This window comes from Hyla sarda, chromosome 1, assembly GCF_029499605.1.
Source record: "Hyla sarda isolate aHylSar1 chromosome 1, aHylSar1.hap1, whole genome shotgun sequence".
Lineage (NCBI taxonomy): Eukaryota > Metazoa > Chordata > Amphibia > Anura > Hylidae > Hyla > Hyla sarda.
Genome location: NC_079189.1, coordinates 514049989 through 514073009, shown reverse-complemented (window position 1 = coordinate 514073009; position 23021 = coordinate 514049989). Strand labels below are relative to the sequence as shown.

Sequence of the window (23021 nt, the reverse complement as noted above, 5' to 3'; positions counted from 1 at the left end):
ATTGCTATTGTACTGCAGAGGGTCTGACAGCGTAGTACCCTGCGATCTTCAGAACTGGGCCCGGCTTTCTTTGTGCATGGAGTGCACTGCCCATGGGAGTGCCAGAGATACACAAGCTTTAAAATAATGCAGTACCCCATTATGTGATGGGAACATTTAAAATGATACTTAAAGGGGTACTCCGCCCCTAGACATATTATCCCCTATCCAAAGGATAGGGGATAAGATGTCAGATCGCCACGGTCCCGCTGCTGGGGAGCCCTGGGTTCGCCGCTGCGACGCGCGCTATCATTACTGCACAGAGCGAGTTCGCTCTGCACGTAATGATGGGCAATACAGGGGCCGGAGCATCGTTACATCACGGCTTCGCCCCTCGTGGCGTCACGGCCTGCCCCCCTCAATACAAGTCTATGGGAGGGGGCGTGGCGGTAGTCACACCCCCTGCCATAGACTTGCATTAAGGGGAAGGGCCGTGATGTCACGAGGGGCGGAGCCATGACGTCACGCTGCTCCGTCCCCTGTATCGCCCGTCATTACGCACAGAGCGAACTCGCTCTGTGCAGCAATGATAGCGCAGTGCCGCAGCGGCGATCCCGGGGCTCCCCAGCAGCAGGACCACGGCGATCTGACATCTTATCCCCTATCCTTTGGATAGGGGATAAGATGTCTATGGAGCGGAGTACCCTTTTAAAGGGGTACTCCGCTGAAAACATCTTATCCCCTATCCATTATGTCTAATCGCAGGGGTCCCGCCGCCGGTGACCCCCGCAATCTCTGGGCCGGCAGCGTGTGGAACGCGGAAGCTTGGAGCTTCCGAATTCGTGACGTCACACCCCCTCCATTTATGTCTATGGGAGGGGGCGTGCAGGTGTGAGGTCAAGAACTGCGCCCCATGCATTTTTATGTTGGCCCCTCCCCTCAGCTGTCCGGAGATTTCTGACCATACAGCAAGGGGAAGGCGGAGCTGTGCAGGACGCAGTTCTGCACCTCCCTCGCCCTGTACACAGAGCACCCTCCTCGCCCCTCCCTCAGGAGGAGGACGTAGATTCTCACAGCCCCGTTCCTGGACGTGGATTTTGACAGCTGTGAGAATCTAGGTCCAGGGGGCTGTGGGAGCGGGGCTGTGAGAATCCCACTCCTCCTGAGGGAGGTGCAGGACATAGATTTGAACAATGGCTCAGTGACACAACCACAAGTAGAGACTGTTACTACTACTGCTCCTGGACGTAGATTTTCACAGCTGTGAAAAACTCTGTCTAGGAGTGGGGCTGTGAAAATCTATGACCCTCCTCTCCTCCGGAGGGAGGGGTGAGGAGGGAGGTGTGTATGGGACGAGGGAGGTGGAGGGAGGGAGGGGCCGATGTAAAAAAAATGCACGGGGCGCAGTTCTGCACCTAACACCAGCTAGTATATAACGGTCACGCCTCCTCCCATAAACATGAATGACGGGGCATGGCGGCTGTATTCGCCAGTCATCGGGAAAGGAGCAAAGTTCACCCCGTGTACCAAAGGAGTACCCCTTTAATACAAAAATCAAAAAGGAGCTCATGTTGCTACTCCAGAGGCCAAGGACTTCTGGGATGACAACATTAGATTATGCATCTCTTTTATTGACGTTCTGATGATTTTCTTTGGAAGGTAAATCTAGTCTTGGGAACAAATTATACTTAAACCCTTAAAGGGGTACTCCGCCCTAGGCATCCTTTGGATAGGGTATAAGAGGTCTGATCACGGGTCCAACCAATGGGGACCCCCACGATCTCTCTGCTGCACCCGCCATTTGTTTAGAGCGTCGGGGGCAGCGCCGGAGGCTCGAGACGTCAAGGCCACACCCAGCTCTTGACTTCACGGCCATGCCCCCTCAAAACCTACATTTTGTATCTTTTGGGGCTTCTGATTCTTCGCAGAGAAATTTTCGGTAAAAATGACACCTTATCTTTATTCTGTAGGTCTATTTCATTACAACGATACCCAAATTATATAGGTTTTCTTTCGTTTTACTTCTTTTAAAAAATTATAACTTTTAGTCGTTCCAAAATTAGCATAATTAGAAATGCCCTCTTCGGACCCCTATAACTTTTTTATTTTTCCCATATACAGGGATGCATTTAGGCTTATTTTTTGCGCCATGATTTGAAAAAGTTATCGGTACCATTTTTGTTTTGATGGGACCTTTAGATCGCTTTTATAAATTTTTTTAGGGTATACAAAGTGACAAAAAATATGCAATTCTGGACTTTGGTATTTTTTTTACATATACGCCATTGACCTTGTGGTTTAATTAACATTATATTTTTATAATTGTGACATTTACACACATGGCGATACCATGTTTATTTTTGTTTACATTTTTAAATGGGGAAAAGGGGGGGGTTAAATAAAATTTAAATAACCATAATTTTTTTTTTTACACAATTTTTTTGTCCCCATAGGGGACTATTAAATGCAATCATTAAATTTCATACACTGTTCAATGCTATGACATAGTATAGATCAGTGTTATCGTTACACCATTGCTCCAGCCTGCTGAGACTGAATGGAGCCTTAAAGAACCGATCAGACAGCGAGGAGGCACTATGACTCCGGTCGGCACATTAAATTGAATGAGAAGCTGCACGGGTCTGGCTGGGAGCAGCCGGTTTTGAAATTTCCCAGCCCGAACCGAAAGCCATAGGCTGCAAACGTAGTGTAAATGCAGCCTTAGCTTAGTTTTAGGCCTTGTGGTAAAAGAGAAACTGCAAGATTTCAGAATTATGAGGGAGCTTTATAAAGGGATTTAAGCAGCTTTTTTTTTACTTAAAAAAGTCACACAAAAAGTCGCACGTGCGCCTAAGCTATTTTTTGTGCGACTTTTGTGGGTAAGCAGAAAATACCATTCAGCCATACCCAACCAATTTTCAGTTTTTACTTTGCAGTGGTCCAGGATTTATCATTGCGAAAGTCACACATAAACAAATAAAAGTCGCAAACCCCCTTCAAACAGTCGCAAGTGTAAGCAAAGTCAGACCTGGCTTACAAACTTGCCTATGACAGCATTTTCAAAAAGTCGCACGTGAGACTTTTGTGCGACTTTTTGCGCGACTTTTTTGCACAGCTCCTCTCCCTGGCACCCACTCACATCTATTACCTGCCTGCAAGGTGTTGGGATAACAACTCCCAGCATGTCCTCACTGTAAGGGCATGTTGGGAGTGGTAGTACTGCAATAGCTAGTGGGTGGGAGGTAGATGTGGGTGGGTGGTCGGGGGCAAGCAGTTGAGACTTTTTGTGCAACATTTTTTATTTTCATTTTCACCGTGACGGTGGGACGAGCGGATAGGAGATGTACAGGTGGGTGACAAGCCTGTCACCCGCCTGCACATCTCCCACCCACGCAACACTACTACAACTCCCAGCATGTCCTTACTGTAAGGACATGCTGGGAATGTAGTTGTGCGGCACAGGGGAAGTGTGTTAGAAGGGCGGGGGCGGATGACAACTCCCAGCATGTCCTCCCAGTTGTAGTCATGCGGTGCGGCCAGTAAATGTGAGGGTGGGTTACAATAAATGTACTAACCTATTTTATTTGGGTTTTTTTTCTTCTCATTTCAGATCAGTGTATCCTGTGGACTACAATGATGGACAGTGTTTTTATTTTCTTTGATTAATGAGATGTTAAAGGGGTACTCCAGTACTTCTATTAAAAAAACCTTAATCCTTCCAGTACTTATTAGCTGCTGAATCCTACAGAGGAAATTATTTTCTTTTTGGAACACAGAGCTCTCTGCTGACATCATGACCACAGTGCTCTCTGCTGACATTTCACATCTTTTTCATGACAGATTCCCTTTAAGTGGCTATTTAGATGGATGGAGCTAGTTTAGGAAGAGAAACTGAATTTGTTTAAATCCCAACTGCTCCAGGTTTGTGTGTGCCCTTGGGTGATTGTGCCCTTTTACGGCTTATCACCACAGTTCCAGCGACTTCTTGTAGAAAAAAAGGTGCAGATCCCAGAGGTGAGACCAGAATCCACCATACATTTATGGCATATTCACTAGATATCCCGATAAAAAAAAAACACGTTCACTGTTCTATTGTGTAAGCATTTACAGCTAATCTAATAACATGTATCAAAATTCTCTGTTTTAGATAAAACTATCTCCCAAAAACCTGTGTCCCACTTATTATTTCTGCCACCCATAAACCACGTTTTGAGCTTGAGTCTCAGCAGATCTAACAAACAAAAAGACAAAATTAAATAAAAAAATAAATAAAAAAATGATAGATATAGATATATATATATAGATATATATATATATATATATATATATATCTATATCTATCTCTGTCTCTAACGGCATCCATCCGAAAGAGAGAGGTGAGCCAGAATCGGGTGAGCCGGTTCTGGCTGTAGATAATGACACTGAATAATGTATTCTTTTTATACAATGTAGACAATTTTTGCTGATATACCACGTATTGTAACAATGCTGTCTGCATGCAAACATAAATATTTATTTTACCATTTATTTATTTGAATTACATAGCCTTGAATCATTCTGTGTCCAAGGTACAAGATCATTTTTCAAAATGTAGAGAGAAAAAAAATGATTTTATGTGGCTATTAGCTCCTCCATGCATTGTAGCAGGTGTTCATGAAGGATTCTTGATTAAAGTTAATCAATTCGTTAATAATTTTGGCTTAAAATCCGTTACATAATTAACTTTTGTTTTTGTTTATTCCTACTCACCCTCTAAAAACCATCAATAGAGGAATGTGAGGACTTTTTTTCTGAGATCAGTTAATGGGACCCTTGATTTTTACCACAAAAGTCATTTTTGTTAGTAGGATTTTGTTCACTTCTTATTCTACGTTTCTTTTTGTTTTGTTTTTTTGTTTTCTTCAACCATCTTTATTGAGAAAAAAGATCATAAAGGACTGACTAGATGCCAAAATTGACCGGCACATGGCTTCTAACCTCCTAGATCTGCAGTTGCCCCCAGATGTTGGATAACCCCTTTATTGAAAATGTAATTTAAAAAAAAAAAAGCCTTGAGTGAGTAATGAAAGATACAGTATAAATGCTGGGTTTAAGCATGTTTTCTGTTTGTACTGTACTGTTTTAGGGAGGAATGTCCCACTTGCCCAATTGGATTAATATATTGGAATATTCAACGATTCTCTCTTTGTGGAGGTGAAAACACATTTGTGAGAAAACTTCATCTACGTATTTGCTTGCAAATAAGCAGTTTTTTTTCCCCACATGCTGGCAATATAATCAGCATTTCAGAAGAGATTAGAGCCTCACTACTACCAATTACAGGTTCTAAAGCAAAGGCACCAAGATGTAAACTATTCATTTGTGGCGACATATAAAAATACTGTTTGCTCAAAAATATGTTGTCTGTTCATAGCCGTAAGATAACAATTAAGACATGTGAAAAGAGAAAAAAAAAAAAAAAGGGGGAGAGGACTGTGCCTCGTATATTATTAAAATGGCCAGTCACCAGATAAATTGTAAAACAGGCATATAACCCCTTAGGAGTACTTAGCATGAAGACTATTTTTTTTTACTATTTATTAGTCCTGTCTGTATACAATTTTCATGTCATTTTAGTTAAATGTTTAACTATGGTAATTCTTCTTGTTAATATATATATATATATATATATATATATATATATATATATATATTCCGTAGTTTTTTATCTCAACCTACCAATGTGCCGGCCTGGCTTACAACTGTATGTAAAAAGTTTTTAATGGATTCTATTCACAAATATCTGGTTTTCTTACAACCACAAATATTACTGCCATTATGCATTTTTAAAAATAACACCGCTATATCTCTCTCTCTCTCTCTCATATATGTATGTGTATATATATATATATATATACACACATACATATATACATATACACACATATATATATATTTTTTTTTTTAGCAAAAAATACACTAAATAATTTCTGTTGAGCTGCCATTACTCATGCTGCTATTTTGCATTTAATTTAGAATATCTAACATATGGTCGATATATATTCATATACCTGTATATTTACCATTTTTCTGCCACCGTTACTGTTATGGGCTGTATACAGTTTTATATACTGAATATACTGTATTGTTAAAGTGCCTCTTTAATACTCATAAGCCACCTATCCTTGATAATGTTATATACCACACAGCCCCTGCAATCACCTATGTCCATATTGTGTTGTCTAATACCCAGTAACTTTTAATTGCTATGATGCCAAGACTGTAACTGTCCAATACATAATAGCTGTCACTTGCTCTGATTCAGCTACTTACCCTGTTTTTATCATTCTCTGTTTCCGCCAGGAGCCTGCGATATCCACAGGACATCCCCACTGACAGCGCGAGTCTGCAGTGAATCTCTATCAGTGAGTTTCCCCGTCAGCACTTGTGATTGTTTTGGTTGTCCGCACGTGGTCTCCAGTCTCAAAACATCAGCCTCGCTATATGCGCTGATACTTCACACCAACGCAGCCAAGCTCTGTTTGTTTATTTATGTTTCATTGAACCTCGCTCTCATATATCAATTCCGGAGCATGAGAGCCGAGGCCATGCTGTGACCTATGGTTACACAACTTTACTTCTGCAAATTGCAAGAATTTACTGTTTTAATTCCATCCTTATATGTCGCCCTCTACAAATATGATTTTTGACAATGATTTAATTTCGTTTTTTATATTATGTTAATTATGAACTATGTGTTTAGTCCCGCCCACCTTAAGTGGGTGTTCATGTTTGTATATAAAGCACCTCTGGTGCCACTACTTGTATGCCAATCTGAGGAAGAGGGAACACCCTCTGAAACGCGTCATTGGAAGTCTTTTAATAAATATAGTGCCTACCGGCACTTTTTTCCTTACACATTTTTATCTGACTATCCTGGATTTGCGAACGGCGCCTAGACAAGGTTCCATTTTTATACGTTTCCAACCTTACTTTAAGGGTAGGGTCACACAGTGTAGCGTATTTCATGCAGTGTGAAAACCGCTGCGTATACTTCTATGAACAGACACAACGTGCTACAGTGGCAGCTCAGTCTGTGCAGTAAGATTTGGAGGCAGACCCAGCGCGTCACAGTCACGCGTGCACACCACCTTACTGCACACACAGGGCTGCCACCAGGTGGCCCTGTGTGTCTGCTCATAGGTGAATTATATGCAGCATATTTCCAATTGCACAGTGTGAAATATGCAGCATTTATGCTATGTATGACCCTACCCTTAAAAATTAGAGGAGGTGTAAGGAGAAACAAAAATAAAAATTAATCACCATTAAAAAACAGTCGGCTGAAAACAAAAAAAAAAGACATTAAGGCACTGTCATTATGACAGACTTTTTACATTTTGTAGTACTACCGATAAGACAACTTTTTTTAAAATATACATTTAAAAAAAAATAAAAAAAAATTTACTAAAAAATAAAAAATGAAAATAGCCACCACTAGGGGTCATCGGTCTTTATGCAGACAGAATACTCTGTATTTTGCAGCATACTGGATACCGGCCATAAAGTGTGTTGGTATCCAGTATAGGAGATCACCATTGCACAGCTACAGCCTCCAGCTGTTCCTAAACTACAACTTACATGATGGGAGTTGTAGTTTCACAAAAGCTGGGGGTACAATCTTTGTAAGACTCTGTTTTAGAGCTGTGTATTCTCCAGCTATGTGCCTCCAGCTCTTGCAAAACTACAGACAAAGGATGTGTGGGCATGCTGGGAGTTGTAGTTTTGCAACAGCTAAAGGCAACACTGCAGCTCCAACTGTTGCAATGCAAAACTACAACTCCCAGCATACTTGAACAGCTAAAGCTTTCTCTGACTCCTGAATGACAAAGAAGCTGATCAGACATTAAGGAGTCTGTGAAAGCTGAATTACACACATAGTCCCAGCTACGTTCATTAGCATCCAGCTTTACTAGGAACAGATAGAAAATGTATGCATAAAACTACTGTGAAGTGATTGGCAGACTGCCAGGCTGCTCCCAGACTCAGAGCAGATGAGTCATCACAGTGAGGGAGAGAGATGACACGTCCCCTCCATAAGGCAAGAACACAAAGCATGTGAGCAACATATAAATGCTATTTGTTAGGGATATTTAGGCCCTAGACACATAAAAATGACATGTACATTATCAGGATTAGGTACTCAGGATGAGTAACATAACTTTTTTCAGCACTATGACAGGTACGCTTTAAGTTTATTTAATTAAGCAGAACATATGCCCATACATTAGCTACAAAAAAAATTATTGCTATCTCAAGTATCTAACAGAGTTGCCTTACCGCAACATAACTACATTTTATTTTGAAAAAGAGGTCGCCCAGCACCCAGTCCTGAGCCCAGTGTTTCTCAACCAAGTGGCATCCAGCTATTGCAAAAATTCAACTTTCAGCATGCCTGGACAGCCTTTAGCTGCCCTGGCATGCTGGGAGTTGTACTTTTGCAACATATGAAGGAACCCTGTATGAAAACACTGTCTTAAAGGGGTACTCCACTGGAAAACATTTTTTGTAAAAAAAAAATCAACTGGTGCCAGAAAGTTATACAGATTTGTACATTACTTCTATTTAAAAATCTTAATCCTTCCAGTAGTTATCAGTTGTTATATGCTCCACAGGAAGTTCTTTTCTTTTTGAATTTCCTTTCTGTCTGACCACAGTGCTCTCTGCTGACACCTCTGTACATATCAGGAACTGTCCAGAGCAGGAGAGGTTTGCTATGGGGATTTGCTTCTACTCTGGACAGTTCCTAAAATGGACAGAGGTGTCAGCAGAGAGCACTGGGGTCAGACAGAAAGGAAATTCAAACATAAAAGAACTTCCTCTGGAGCATACAGAAGTTGATAAGTACTGGAAGGATTAAGATTTTTAAATAGAAGTAATTTACAAACCTGTTTAAAAACTTTCTGGCACAAGTTTATTAAGAAAAATAATGTTTTCCTGTGGAGTACCCCTTCACAATAGACTGACCCTTCCTTTCTGTAGAAAACACTTCTCAGCAGTCCTCTCATTGTGACCAATAATGGGATTCACCACTGACAATTGGTTATGGTCACAACTCTTCTCTTCCCCCCTCTTTGCACAGGTCACAAAGCACGGCTATGGTCACAAAGTTCTTTTCTTTTTGAATTTCCTTTCTGTCAGACCACAGTGCTCTCTGCTGACACCTCTGTCCATTTTAGGAGCTGTCCAGAGTAGGAGCAAATCCCCATACCTCTCCTGCTCTGAACAGTTCCTAAAATGGACAGAGGTGTTGGCAGAGAGCACTGTGGTCAGACAGAAAAGAAATTAAAAAGAAAAGAACTTCCTCTGGAGCATACAGCAGCTGATAAGTACTGGAAGGATTAAGATTTTAAATAGAAGTAAGTTACAAATCTAACAAAAGGAAAAATAGCCAGCACTACAACCTAATACACAGGTGCCCGCTGCTGTGGCAAATACAAAATGTACAAAAAAGAAAGTTGCAACAGCACTCTTGGTCAAAAAATGGAGGCTCTTAGCGCACTCTTTGATCAAAATGTGTCCCCCCATCCACCACGCGGAGGTGGCCTCATATCGGATGGGACCCTAACATGATAACTCCCCTCTGCTGTGCATATAGCCTCTGACTGTGTGACATGTTGGATCAGCCATTGACTAAACCACCTCCAGTCTGAGAGGGGTGTGGTGCACGGCTAAAGAGGGTGCCACACCCCCCCAACTTACAAAGTAAAAACAAAAGGAAAAATAGCCAGCACTACTACCTAATACACAGGTGCCCGCTGCTGTGGCAAATACAAAATGTACAAAAAAGAAAGTTGCAACAGCACTCTTGGTCAAAAAATGGAGACTTAGCGCACTCTTTGATCTTTCTTTTTTGTACAAGTTACAAATCTGTTTAACTTTCGGGCAACAGTTGATTTAAAAAAAAAAAAAATTTCCCTTGGGAGTACCCCTTTAATCCCTCTCACCTCACAGGAACCATCATCACAGATTCCAGCAAAAGCCTTGGACCAATTCTGTCCAATACCATGCTGGAAACCAGACAGAACCCGTAATAGTTAATGGGATCCACCTGGGTTTACCAGTGTCTAGCATGCAGACGATCTAGCATGTCCTTTTTAGAACAATAAAAAGCCTGAAAGGAAATGTGAACAAGGCCTAAGGCTGAGTTCACATCTGCACCAGAGCTCCGTTTACAGAACCTGTTGAAATAACAGGAAAAAAAATAAATAAATACTGCAAGCAGTCATTTTTTGCCGCTTATATCCTGCTAATAAATGGACACCAGATGGACCCTATTAAGGTTTAATGTGATCCGTTTGAACCCATTGGTGACCGCTGTGCAATGGACCAACCGGCTTATCTTTTTCTTTCAGAACGGAGCTTTGACAAAGATGTGAACCTAGTCTAAGGTAATCTGCTCAATTTGCTCACTGTCTGTCTTAAATACTGAACCTTTACTGTTACTTGTGCCCCTTCGGGTTGCTATTCAAGGTATTTACGGTGACAGCATTTCCATTCTCATTTCTATTTGACTTGTATTCTCTTAAATGCCCTATCCCATTTTTCTGTTTACTCTTTTTAACTAGCTTATGGAATGTGCAATTTACACAAAAAGGACTATAAACTGTCTTTATGTCCACAATATACCAAAGGCTTTGCAGGTATGATGTAAGAACTCCCAAAATATATGATCAATTACTTACTTTGTTATACAGAATCGTTGACACACACACACACGTCGGCTATCCTTACACTGGCGGCATACACCCGGATTGGCTGCTCATGGCTGGTCAAATGCCCAACCCTCATACGTTAGACCAAAACAAAAGCCTGTGTGATCTTAAATTTGCAATTCTTTAGAACAACAGAATGTGTTCTATTATGAAAATAATTTTAACCTCAACTTGTTATTCATTTTCTTGGAAGATATATTTAAATAAACACAGAATACAATCTTTGGAGACCATTCAAGCAATCTCTGGCATAGAATGCACTTCATCCTTTAGAAAAGTCTTTTTTTGTGCTTAAGATGTAGAGTGTCATTAATATCTTAAGGTTTTCTTCTTCACTACAATTATTTTATCACACTTTGTATAACATTTTGTTAAATACAATAACGCCTAAAGGACACAGACAGCTAAGCCGCCTTCTAGATTTTTCTTAATAGCCTACAGAGGAACAATTGCAACTGCTTCAAAGAATCCTACAGCTTAGAGTATGAAGGAGTCGAGGGAATGGAAGAAATCTGCTAGCAGGTGGGGGGACTGTTTTGTTCGTGTCCTTAACCAAACAAAATAAAAAGGATTTATTGTCTATAGGGCAGATATTAAAGTCCTACAATTCAACAAGAAAGTTGAATCATATTTAGACTCTAGTGATTTCTCAGCGTACAAATATAGTGCTACATAGAAGAACTGGCCTCCAGAAAACAGCCAGGGCAATAGGTCTCTCCTACGTTCAGCAGACATACGGTATTTGGACAAGACATGTTTGTCAAAAAAAAATAAGTTATAGGCTGAGAAAGTTTGCACTCAAACTCTTATAAATTTCTACTTGTAAATGTATTTGTTGATAAGGTAGTGACTGCCCTATCGTCTTTGCTTTGTTAAAAAAAAAAAAAAACACACAAGATCGTAGTGAACAAATACTTTATTGTGGCTTAATAAACTTATAAGTTTCAGCTTGTCAATTCTATGCCTTTATAACTTACTGACAGAGTACAAAATTGAAAGTTTTCAGTGGTTGATAACTTTTAATTGTCAAACAAAATAGATTATGACAAAAATGTCTTTTTTAACCCCATTCACAACATAATTTGTAATGTTTTATTATGAACACTTGTAACAAAAGTCTACATATGACTATTAAATTATGATTACACTTAATTCACCTGCTTCGTGTAACCCATTAAGTTATGTTGGTTGGCGATATGACAACGTACCTCTCCAAGAGCCTCGTAACGCTTCTGGTTCCATCTATGCAAATCTTCTCGATAGTTAAAGACAAATGGTTCTCCAGTCTTAATATGTCTCAGCTGACCATCTACAGCAAAAAAGACACAACCAAAATGAGTTTAACAGTAAAGCTATTAACCCTTTAATAACCAGTGTTTTGGTCCAAAGGGTAAAAAATTTTTTTTGCAATTTTGCACACAAGGTAGTTAAGGAGTCCTGTAACATTTCTCAAAGGTAGCAAAATAATTTTAAGTATTTTTTTTTTTAGTCTTGCTAGGGGTAATATGTGCAAGGGGAGGGGGGGTATAAAACAAAACAAAACAAAAAAAAACCTCAATGTCTTTAATGTTCGCATATCAAATGTGTATTTACATTTTTTAACCCCTTAAGGACACCTATTTTAATTATTTAGTTATCGTTTTTCCTCCTCGCCTTTTAGCCCGTTCAGGACGCAGGGTGTGTGGGAACGCTCTTGGGTCCTGGTACTTAAAGACGTAGGGTTTACCTGTACGCCCTGGTCCCGTTAACAATGTTTCAAGTGTGTTCACAAGCTGAGCATGCTTTAAATGAGCTTAGCACGCTACATGCTAAAATGCTGGGTTAACATGCCAGTTAGCTCAGCAGAGCTGATGGGGACCATAGTGGTAAAACCGTGACATCCCGATCAGCTGAGAGAACGGAGGGAGGGCTCTTACCTATCTCCTTTGCTGTCCGATCGGTGCTCTGAAGCTCCCAGCCATGGCAGGCTGCAGCAGCAGAGCACCGATAACACTGACCAAAGCTATGCTATGGCATAGCATCTAATAGTGTATGCAATTGTAAGATTGCATGGTATAGCCCCCTATGGGGACTAAAAAAAATAAAAAAAAATAAAGGGTTAAACAAAAAAAAAAAGTTAATAAATGTGAATAAGCCCCTCCCCTAATATAAGTTAGAATCTCCCCGCCCGCCTTCCCATTAAAAATAAACAAACATGAGGTATCTCCTCATGCATTAATGTCTGAACTATCAAAATATAAGGTTAGTTAAACCATATGGTCGATGGCGTACACTTAAAAAAAACAATTATGCATTTTTGGTCACTTCATATACCATTAAAAATGAATAAAAAGCCATCAAAAAGTCCCATCAAAAATGGTACCCATAAAAAACTACAGACTACAGCGCAAAAAGTGAGTCCTCATATAGCGGAAAAATTTAAAAGTTATAGGGGTCAGAAAAGGACAATTTTAGACATACTTTTTAAACATACTAATTTTGGTGCATGCAGTTATATTTTATTTTGAGTCATTAATCCCTTAAAGAACTGGCCATTTTTCATTTTTGTACTTTTGTTTTTTCCTCCTCAACTTCTAAAAATCATAACGCTTTAAATTTTCCACCTAAAGAGGGCTGAGGGCTTGTTTTTTGCGCCACCAACTTTACACTGTAATGACTAGAGATGAGCGAAGTTACAGTAATTTGATCCGTCACGAACTTCTCAGCTCGGCGGTTGCTGCCTTCAGCCTGCATAAATTAGTCCAGCTTTCAGGTGCTCCGGTGAGCTGGAAAAGGTGGATACAGTCCTAGGAGAGAGTCTCCTAGGACTGTATCCACCTTTATCAGCCAACCGGAGCACCTGAATGCTGAACTAATTTATGCAGGCTAAAGTCAGCAAACGTCAAGCCGCAAGGTTCGTGACAAATCAAAGTGAGTAAATTACCAATCTTATTTATTTTACCTGCTGTATCATATGCCAAAAAAATATTTTAATGGCAGTGCCCATTTAAGGGGTTAAGAGACAAGGGATTAAGAGGCATGGAACTTATTTTTCCATCCACATAGGCACATAAGGGCTTGTTTATTGCAGGACCAATTGGACTTTGTAATTACTTCTTTCATTTCACCATAAAATGTACAGTAAATAAAAAAAATATATATTATTTGTGGGAAGAAATTGAAAAAACGGCAATTTTGCAACATTTGGAGGGTTTCGTTTTTACAAAGTGCACTTTAAACGGACATGTTCTCTTTATTCTGTGGGGCAAAACAATTAAAACGATTCCCATATTTACATGTTTGTCTGTTCCTTTACTACTTAAAAAAAAAGGAAAACTTTTATAAGAAAATTTGTATGTTTAAAATTGCTATATTCTGACCCCTATCCCTTTCACAATTTAACTTATACACAGAAGTAGGAGTTCTTATTTTTTTGTGCCATCATCTCTAGTTTTTCTATGTACCACTTCTGCATATATATATATGTTTTAATCACATTTTATTAAAAAGATTCTGGGATGTAATGTGACCAAGCAAATCAGCAACTTTGGACAGCATCTAGAGGGTTAGCCACTTAAAAACGAAGGGCGTACCTATACGCCCTTGTCCTACTCCCTTTCTATAACAGTAACTTAGATTAGAAAACGCTGGCCGGCACTGCCAAGCTTCCCGTGACTCCTATGTGAACCAGGTCAGTCTCATAACAGTTAGTGGTGCTCAATTCCTTATGAAAACGAAGAGTATCCAGAATCCAAATATACAAAGAAAGGAGGAATGGCACTCACCGCTTACTGTAATTTCTTATCTTTTATTCTTCATAAAGTGCAGGTGCTTTAAAAAGGCATTTCACCCAGCCGGGTGTGGACGCCAGTGCGCGTGCTACAGGTAACAATTGTTTCGCTCTGGCTTGAGCTTCAAGGTCTGTTGAAGCTCAAGCCAGAGCGAAACAATTGTTACCTGTAGCACGCGCACTGGCGTCCACACCCGGCTGGGTGAAATGCCTTTTTAAAGCACCTGCACTTTATGAAGAATAAAAGATAAGAAATTACAGTAAGTGGTGAGTGCCATTCCTCCTTTCTTTCTATAACAGTGGCTCAGGAGCTGAGCCCACGTCATAGTAGTAATGTCCAGCATTAACTCCTTAGACAGCGTGATCAAAGTTGATCGCGGTGTCAGAAATGTAAAAAAAAACAAAAAACATTCCAGCTGCTCAGCGGAGCTGATCGAGACCACTGCAGTAAAAATGTGGTGTCCTGATCAGCTGAGGGGACGACAGGAGGGCAATTATCTGCCTCCTCACTGTCCAATTGGTGGCTCGATGCTCCAGGAAGCCTCAGCAGCCTGGAGCAATGGAGTGCCGAAAACACTAATCAATGCTATGGCATAGCATTGAATATTGTACGCAATCTGAAGATTGCATGTAATAGTCCCCTATGGAGACTATAAAAAGCGTAAAAAAAAATTTATAAATAAATAAAGTTAATGGGATTTAATGCCTACCCTAATAAAAGTTTGAATAACTCCCCTTTTACAAAAATAAACATGTGGCATCTCCGCGTGCCTAACTGTTCGAACTATAAAAAGGTAATGTTAATTAAACCACACACTCAATGTCATATTTGTGAAAAAAAAAAACAAAGTATGCAATTGCGTATTTATCGTCACTTTGTATACCCTAAAAAAAATGAAAAGCAATCAAAAAGTCAAAACAAAAATGGTACAGATAAAAACTAGAGATCATGGTGCAAAAAAATTAGCCCTCATACCGCCCCGTATATGAAAAAATTAAAAAAGTTATAGGGGTCGAAAGAGGACATTGCTAATTTTCGTACAAAAAGTAATTTTTTTTTTTTTTAGATAAAACCTATAAAGGTTAAGTATCATTTCAATCATATGGACCTACAGGATAAAGATAAGTTGTCATGTTTACCAAGTGCTCTGCGTAGATTCGGAAGCCCCAAAAGTTAGAAAATGTTTTCAATTTTGCCCCACAAATATTTTTTTGGTTTCGCAGTAGATTTTGTGGTGAAATTATTCATGTCATTACAAAGTAAAATTGGTGGAGCAAAAAACAAGCCCTGATATTGGTCTGGAAGTGGAAAATTGAAAGAGATTTTTAGAAAAAAAACAATGTCCTGAAGGTGTTATCGGCCAGGACCAGCAGTGCATGAAGTAAATTTACATCCTGGTGAGCCAAGTGATTTAAATTTTTATTAGGGAAGTATTTTTGTTTATATCCCAAATTTTTTTTAATTTTTATTATTTTGTTAACAATATTTAAGTATTAATATGGGATTTTTATATGCAATCATTAAATAGCATAGTATTATTCCGTGTTGACAATTGCACAGTGTGATCGGCAATCTACTGGCAGAGTCTGCCTGGGTAGACTATCATCAGATCGCCCCGGGACCCACATGAAGCAGGTCAGGGGACTACTGGTGGACATGTAAACTGATAAGACATATAGAAGGTGCTGATCAGGCAGGGGGCAGTCGCTGAAGCTCTTAAAGGGGTTTTCCAGGGGAAATTTATTTTTTTTTTTTTTTAGATCAACTGGCTCTGGCTCCAGAAAGTTAAACAGATTTGTAAATTACTTATATTAATAAATCTTAATCCTTCCAATGATTATCAGCTGCTTAAGTTGAGTTGTTCTATTCTGTCTGGCAACAGTGCTCTCTGCTGACATCTCTGCTTGTCTCGGGAGTAGAAGAGGTTTGCCATGGGGATTTGCTTCTACTTTGGACAGTTCGAGACAAGTGTCATCAGAGAGCACTTAGACAGAAAAGAACAACTCAACTTCAGCAGCTCATAAGTACTGAAAGGATTAAGATTTTTTAATAAAAGCAATTTACAAATCTGTTTAAACTTTCTGGAGCCAGTTTTTTCCTTCACAACCCCTTTTGTGATCAATCAAACAAAGACTGAAGAACTCCAGGAAACATCCTTCACCTGTGACCTTCGCTTTCAGTGACATTAATTTAATTGCTATTTAATAGAATATTTTCAACTGTGTATAAAACTTACTTTCATTAAAGGCATATTCAAATCCCTCCAAGGTGTCCGGGAATTCTAGAGGTGGCTCATCTTTTTTCATCAGTTCATCCAAGTCTATTCTTGAAAGTAGATCTGGGAAAAAAAAAACAATATGGTAAACCAAATGCTTGCTCTTAAATATTATGCTCCAAGAATTACTTATTTTCTGTTTATAGGCTGGGTTCACAATTTTCAGAGTACAAACTCGGATAGGAGTCTGTCGTATATTTCTGTCTGGCGAGTTGGTTGTTTGAGAGCAGGACCAATGGATTTAAGACATTAAACATTAGCCATGACCTGTCCCAATCAGATGAATTGGAGACACTACTGAAAATTCTCTGTGACCTTTTCAGAGATCATTCTACAAAGAGGTGGGAGGCTGATCTCTGCTCTGAATGGTGGTGGATCCAGTGTTTTCTATATACTGGTGCCCCCTTTTACTGTTCTCCTGTCTGTGCAAAAAAGAAAGACATTACTGGAAAGTGATCTTTAGAGAGCAGGAAGTCTTAGCTAAGTTTTAGCCCTAGTTGCCTTAATGGAAACCACAAGATTTTAAAATTACTATAAAATCTAAATAGTAAAATGAAAATTAGAAAAAAAATAAAAAAAATCAACAAACATTCTTAAAAAAAATGGTTAATATAAAAAACAAACTTAAACAATAGAAATGTTTCTGATGAGACACTCTCTATAAGCATATTCTATACAAGTTCTGAAAGTGACTGTAGTGGGGGATGTGATACAAGGGGCGGGTTATAAGACCTGACGTGATATGGGGGCCTGGCTTGTAAGGAGACTCATAAGCAAGTACAGTGGTGAGCAAAAGTTTGGCACACCAGGTAAAAATTGGTATTAATGTACATAAAGAAGCCAAGGAAAGATGGAAAAATCTCCAAAAGGCATCAAATTACAGATTAGACATTCATTTAATCTGTCAACAAAAGTTAGATTTTATTTCCATCATTTACACTTTCTAAATAACAGAAAACAAAAAATGGCATCTGCAAATGTTTGGCCACCCTGCAGAATTTATAGCATGCACTGCCCCCTTTGCAAAGCTGAGACCTGCCAGTGTCATGGATTGTTCTCAATCATCATCTGGGAAGACCAGGTGATGTCAATCTCAAAGGTTTTAAATGCCCAGACTAATCTGACCTTGCCCCAACAATCAGCACAATGGGTTCTTCTAAGCAGTTGTCTAGAAATCTGAAACTGAAAATAGTTGACACTCACAAAGCTGAAGAAGGCTATAAGAAGATAGCAAAATGTTTTCAGATGTCAATATCCTCTGTTTGGAATGTAATTAAGAAATGGCAGTAATCAGGAACAGTGGAAGTTAAAGCAAGATCTAGAAGACCAAGAAAAATATCAGACAGAACAGCTCGCAGGATTGTGAGAAAAACTATTCAAAATCCACGTTTGACTGCACAATCTGGCAGACACTGGAGTTGTGGTACAATATTTCACTATAAAGAGATACTTGTACAAATATGGTCTTCATGGAAGAGTCATCAGAAGAAAACCTCTTCTACATCCTCCCCACAAAAATCAGCATTAGAACTTTGCAAATGAACATATAGACAAGCCTGATGCATTTTGGAAACAAGTTCTGTGGACCGATGAGGTTAAAATTGAACTTTTTGGCCGGAATTAGCAAAGGTATGTTTGGAGAAGAAGGGGAACAGAATTTAATGAAAATAACCTCTGTCCAACTATTAAGCATGGGGGTGGATCAATCATGCTTTGGGGTTGCATTGCAGCCAGTGGCACAGGGAAGATCTCACGAGTAGAAGGAAAAATGGATTCAATAAAATTTCAGCAAATTTTGAATGCTAACTTGATGCCATCTGTGAAAAAGCTGAAGTTAAAGAGAGGATGGCTTCTACAAATGGATAATGATCCTAAACACACCTCGAAATCCATGGGGCATTACATTAAGTAAGCTGAAGGTTTTTCCAGGGCCTTCACAATCTCCTGACCTCAACATAATTGAAATCTCAAAGAACTGGAAGACTTTTGTAAGGAAGAATGGGCAAAGATACCTAAAACAAGAATTGAAAGACTCTTGGCTGGCTACAAAATGCGTTTACAAGCTGTGATACTTGCCAAAGGGGGCAGTACAAGATATTAACTCTGCAGGGTGCCCAAACTTTTGCAGATGCCATTTTGTTGTTTTCTGTTATTTTGAAAGTGTTAATGATGGAAATAAAATCTAACTTTTGTTGACATATTATAAGAATGTCTAATCTGTAATTTGATGCCTTTTGGAGATTTTTCCCTCTTTCCTTGGCTTCTATTAATTTTACCTGGGGTGCCCAAACTTTTGATCCCAACTGTAAGGTTTGATATTTGTCTCTTTTGGGGGAGTGTGAGCAGGAGATGAAGACAATGGAACAGCCGGTATTTCCACACACTTCCAGCAGGTGAGTGCCTATGTGTGACACCAATGTTACATTTTCAATATAGCATGTATTTAAAGTTATTATCCACCATAAGGCGATTTTAGTATGTACCTACCAGACAAGTAATTTACATGCTTAGGAAGGATCTGTGCTTGTCTTGGGGCTAAATGGCTATGTTGTGAGATGATCATAACATTGTGGCGATCTTTTTGTGAACTGGGTATGGGACTTCCTGTTGGATTTCGTTCTCGAACACTACAAATCCCATAGTTCCTTGTTTGTAAGTTTCAGGTCACTTTCCACCTTCCCACACATCAACCACCCCCCCCCCCCCCCCCATTCAAACACAAATGAGCTGCATTCCATTCAAAACACCAGTGCTTTCTAACCAGGGTGCCTACAGCTATTGCAGAATGATCTCTCTACCACTCAGCGGTCGATCCACCTGTTGATCCACCCATTGAAGCAAGACAGGCTCCCGTTGCACACCTGGCAAAACCTGAGACCTGAGTAATTTTGTACGCTTTTAAAAATAAAAATTAATATAGGGCAGAAATCACAGAAGAATTGTGAGACCACCGTCACACACAGGTACAGACACTATGTTATGAACTAAACTAACTTTAAAGCCCCTGTAGCATAGTCAAATAAAAAAAAATTCCTGGAAAACCCCTTTAAGAGGGTGTTCCGATGTCAGGTAATTTTTTACCTCCCTATCCCAGTTCTGAAATCACAAATGATTGAGAATGAAATCCACTATCCTACCATGCCCGCTCAAATTTCATTACTTCCTGATTGAGCAGTTGCTCAGTACTATAATTCCCAGAATGCAATGCTTTCCCTCAGCTCTCCATCACAGCCTTTTAACCCTGTCTTCTTCCTTACCGCTGCACTCCTGCCACAAAAGAGCTGTTGCAGAACATTTTAGTAAATAGTAGACTATTACTCTGCAGTCTTTATATCTACAGCGCCTGCTGTATTCAATTCACTGTTAAGCACAAGACAGCAAGCTGTAAACACACCACATTCTTCCTGAAATGTCCAAAAAAGATATTGGCCCAGATTTATCAAACTGTGAGAGAAAAAGTGGAGAGATTTTCCCACAGCAACCAATCACAGCACAGCTATCAAGCTCTGGTACAATTTGATAAATCTGAGCCTTTGTCTATTTGGGGGTCTAAGTCTTGTGGTATGAATTAATTTAGGGTAAACCTTAATTATCTATAACACTAAAGAGAAGGTAACTAACATGTTGAAATTCTTTGTAGCTGCAAACATGTTGACATGGCTCAGTAAATGTGACTCCTTAAAGGAGTCAGTCATTTTTGTGGCTCCTAAGAGGAAGGAAGTCGGATCATCTTTGATCAATACATTAGGTACAAGGAAAGAAGGCAACTTTTATCTATCTAGATCCAGTAAGTAGGGTCCTTCAGCCCTTAATGGGTCCCAAAAACAGCTTTGTAATGTAAAATAAGTAAGGTTCTTCAGCATTAGCACACCTTGAGGTAAAGATAAAATGCTCAAGATAGTTTCAGTTCAGAAAAGGCCAATGACTCATTAAAAGAGAAACAAGATTACACCATATTTGTACTGATTAGAATGAGAAAACTACATCAGAACACGAAAGAAATCTGCACTTGACCCACTGAACTGACTAAATCCTACTTAGACTTACAATGGCTGCAATAATAAGTATACCATGGACAGATTAGTTTCCCCAGGTTCATCTGATTGACTTCTATCACAGCGCTGCACATTTTCTCAGTCTTCTGTAATTAAATGCATAGCAGAAACTAAATGAGAAATCATTTCCATAGCACATTTGTGGAGATTTCCCATGTCTCCTCATGCCAGGTATAACCTTGTATTATGTAGCTATGTATGTAACTGAGGTTATAGAGGGAGTTCTACAGTGCAAAGGATTAAGGAACATAATGAAAATATTTTGAAAGCTAAAAGAAAATTTAATTACTTTACAAAACTACATCAACAAGCTATCTACTACATGTGCGTTGAGAAATTTCCGTAAAGCCATCCCACAGGTGCCCATCCCCATCCTTACCGACACAATGCAATGTTCACTAAAGAGGTAACCACTGAAAATTATTGTGCAGAAGATACCATAGGGAGTGGTCCTTGGACTGCGGCAACTGCTCATATTGGTTTATTTCCCATGGTACCTTTTGACAATGACGGTTTACTACATTTTTTTTTATATTACTAGCTGAGCACCAGGTACTGCCCAATATTTCTAAACCTTGTTGGAGAGGAAAAGCAACTAACTATATATCTGCAAAACTAATTGTATATGTCTGTACACGTGTATATGTATGCCCCTGCTTAACTTCTAAATAGTTGGAAATATATACTTTTTTTTATTGAGATCTGCGTTTTTTTTATTTATTTTTTATTTATTTTTATAAAATCGCAGAAATACAAACATTTTTTTAAGATGAGTAAATCTGGAGCGGCCTGTACAACACTAGCATAGAAGTCAGACACCAGTAAGGTTGGAACATGGATATCATAGGTTCTGGACCTGGTGGAGATTATATACCCATATATATATATATTATATATATACATACATATATACACAAACACACACCCCTATACGGGAAACGCATTGAGGTAGAAATAAATGTATTGAATTATATCCTCTATTAGAATTTTTCTGTGCTGTATGGGGTAAACTAAGGGCATATGAAGGGTCAGTCAATAGTTGAAGTGGGGCAGGGCAGCACCTCAGCTATTAGGTAGAAGAGAGTTTTTAAGATAGAGGTTAAGGTCCGATGTAGATAGGTAGATGTTTAGGTACCCCTAACCTCCAATATTATATCTAGACAACAATCTGTGGGCTCACTCGCTAACTTCTGTGTTAGAAGTGTACAAACTAACTATGTGTACAAATAGGAGTAATCTGAAAGGCGGTAATTACTCACCGGTAATTCTATTTCCTCGTAGTCACGACAGCACCAACCGAGAGAGATGGACTCTCCTCCAGGAAAAGGAAACCTAGAGTACAAAAAGGATGCACAACCCTCTCTGCCTCAGAGAATTACCGAGACTTAAGAAGCATCCTACATAAGGTTAGTAAACACTATACGCAAAACAAATATATATATTTTTTTTTTTTTTTTTGCAACACCACAGTGATCACACCACAAGTGAGAAGAACAAGAAAAAGGAGGGGAATAGTATCTGGTGCTGACGTGACTACGAGGAAATAGAATTACCAGTGAGTAATTACCAGCTTTCCACCCCGTCACGACAGCACCACCAGAGAGAATACCGGAGAAGTATTAGGGAGGGACCAACGCCTAAAGAACTTTGCGCCCAAAAGCCAAGGAGGATAGATCGTCAGCCCTGAGCCTACAGTGCCGAAAAAAAGTATGTGGGGATGACCAAGTAGCCGCCCTACTGATTTGAGCAAAAGAAGCACCTCTTTTCTCTGCCCATGATGAGATGACTGCTCTAGTAGAGTAGGCTCTCAAGTTGGCTGGAGGAGACAGACCTGCAGAGGAATAAGCTGCAACAATGGCCTGCCTAACCCATCTATTTCCCCTATTGGGACCTGCAAACTAAATAAAAAATTTATCTGATTTCCTAAAATTTTTGGTCCTTTCTAAATATTCTATAACACATCTACGGACATCAACCATGTGGAACAGATTTCCACCTTCTGAAGATGGATTCGCACAGATGGACAACTTCTTGAGATAAATGGAAATCTGAGACAACCTTAGGTAAAAAAGCAGGGTCAGGTCTTAAAATAATCCTATCATATAAGATTTGAATATAGGGTTCTCTAGTGGATAGGGCCGCTAGCTCCCCTACTCTCCTGGCAGATGTGACAGCTATAAGAAAGGCA

General features: G+C 39.5%; 1 protein-coding gene and 1 long non-coding RNA gene across 11 annotated transcripts in view; one reads left to right on the top strand and one right to left on the bottom strand.

Moving 5' to 3' along the window:
• Nucleotides 1–23021, bottom strand: part of FAM172A (family with sequence similarity 172 member A) — a 525562-nt gene that overhangs the window by 460498 nt on the left and 42043 nt on the right. For all 9 annotated transcript variants that reach the window (XR_008847615.1, XR_008847616.1, XM_056538171.1 and 6 more), the window contains exons 3-4: nt 16740–16841; nt 11942–12042 (exon numbers count right to left, since the gene is read on the bottom strand). Coding sequence is in view for 7 of the 9 variants with exons in the window: in XM_056538171.1 (XP_056394146.1) it covers nt 11942–12042; nt 16740–16841 (203 nt within the window). In the remaining 2 variants the exon portion in view is untranslated. The remainder of the gene's footprint in view (nt 1–11941; nt 12043–16739; nt 16842–23021) is intronic.
• Nucleotides 3826–22683, top strand: LOC130290516 (uncharacterized). Of its 2 annotated transcripts, XR_008847621.1 has the most exons (5): nt 3826–3993; nt 6322–6383; nt 10374–10409; nt 22115–22239; nt 22304–22683. It is a non-coding gene; the product is annotated as an uncharacterized LOC130290516 (long non-coding RNA). The 2 variants fall into 2 exon arrangements; XR_008847622.1 differs by lacking the exons at nt 22115–22239; nt 22304–22683 and adding an exon at nt 11127–11247.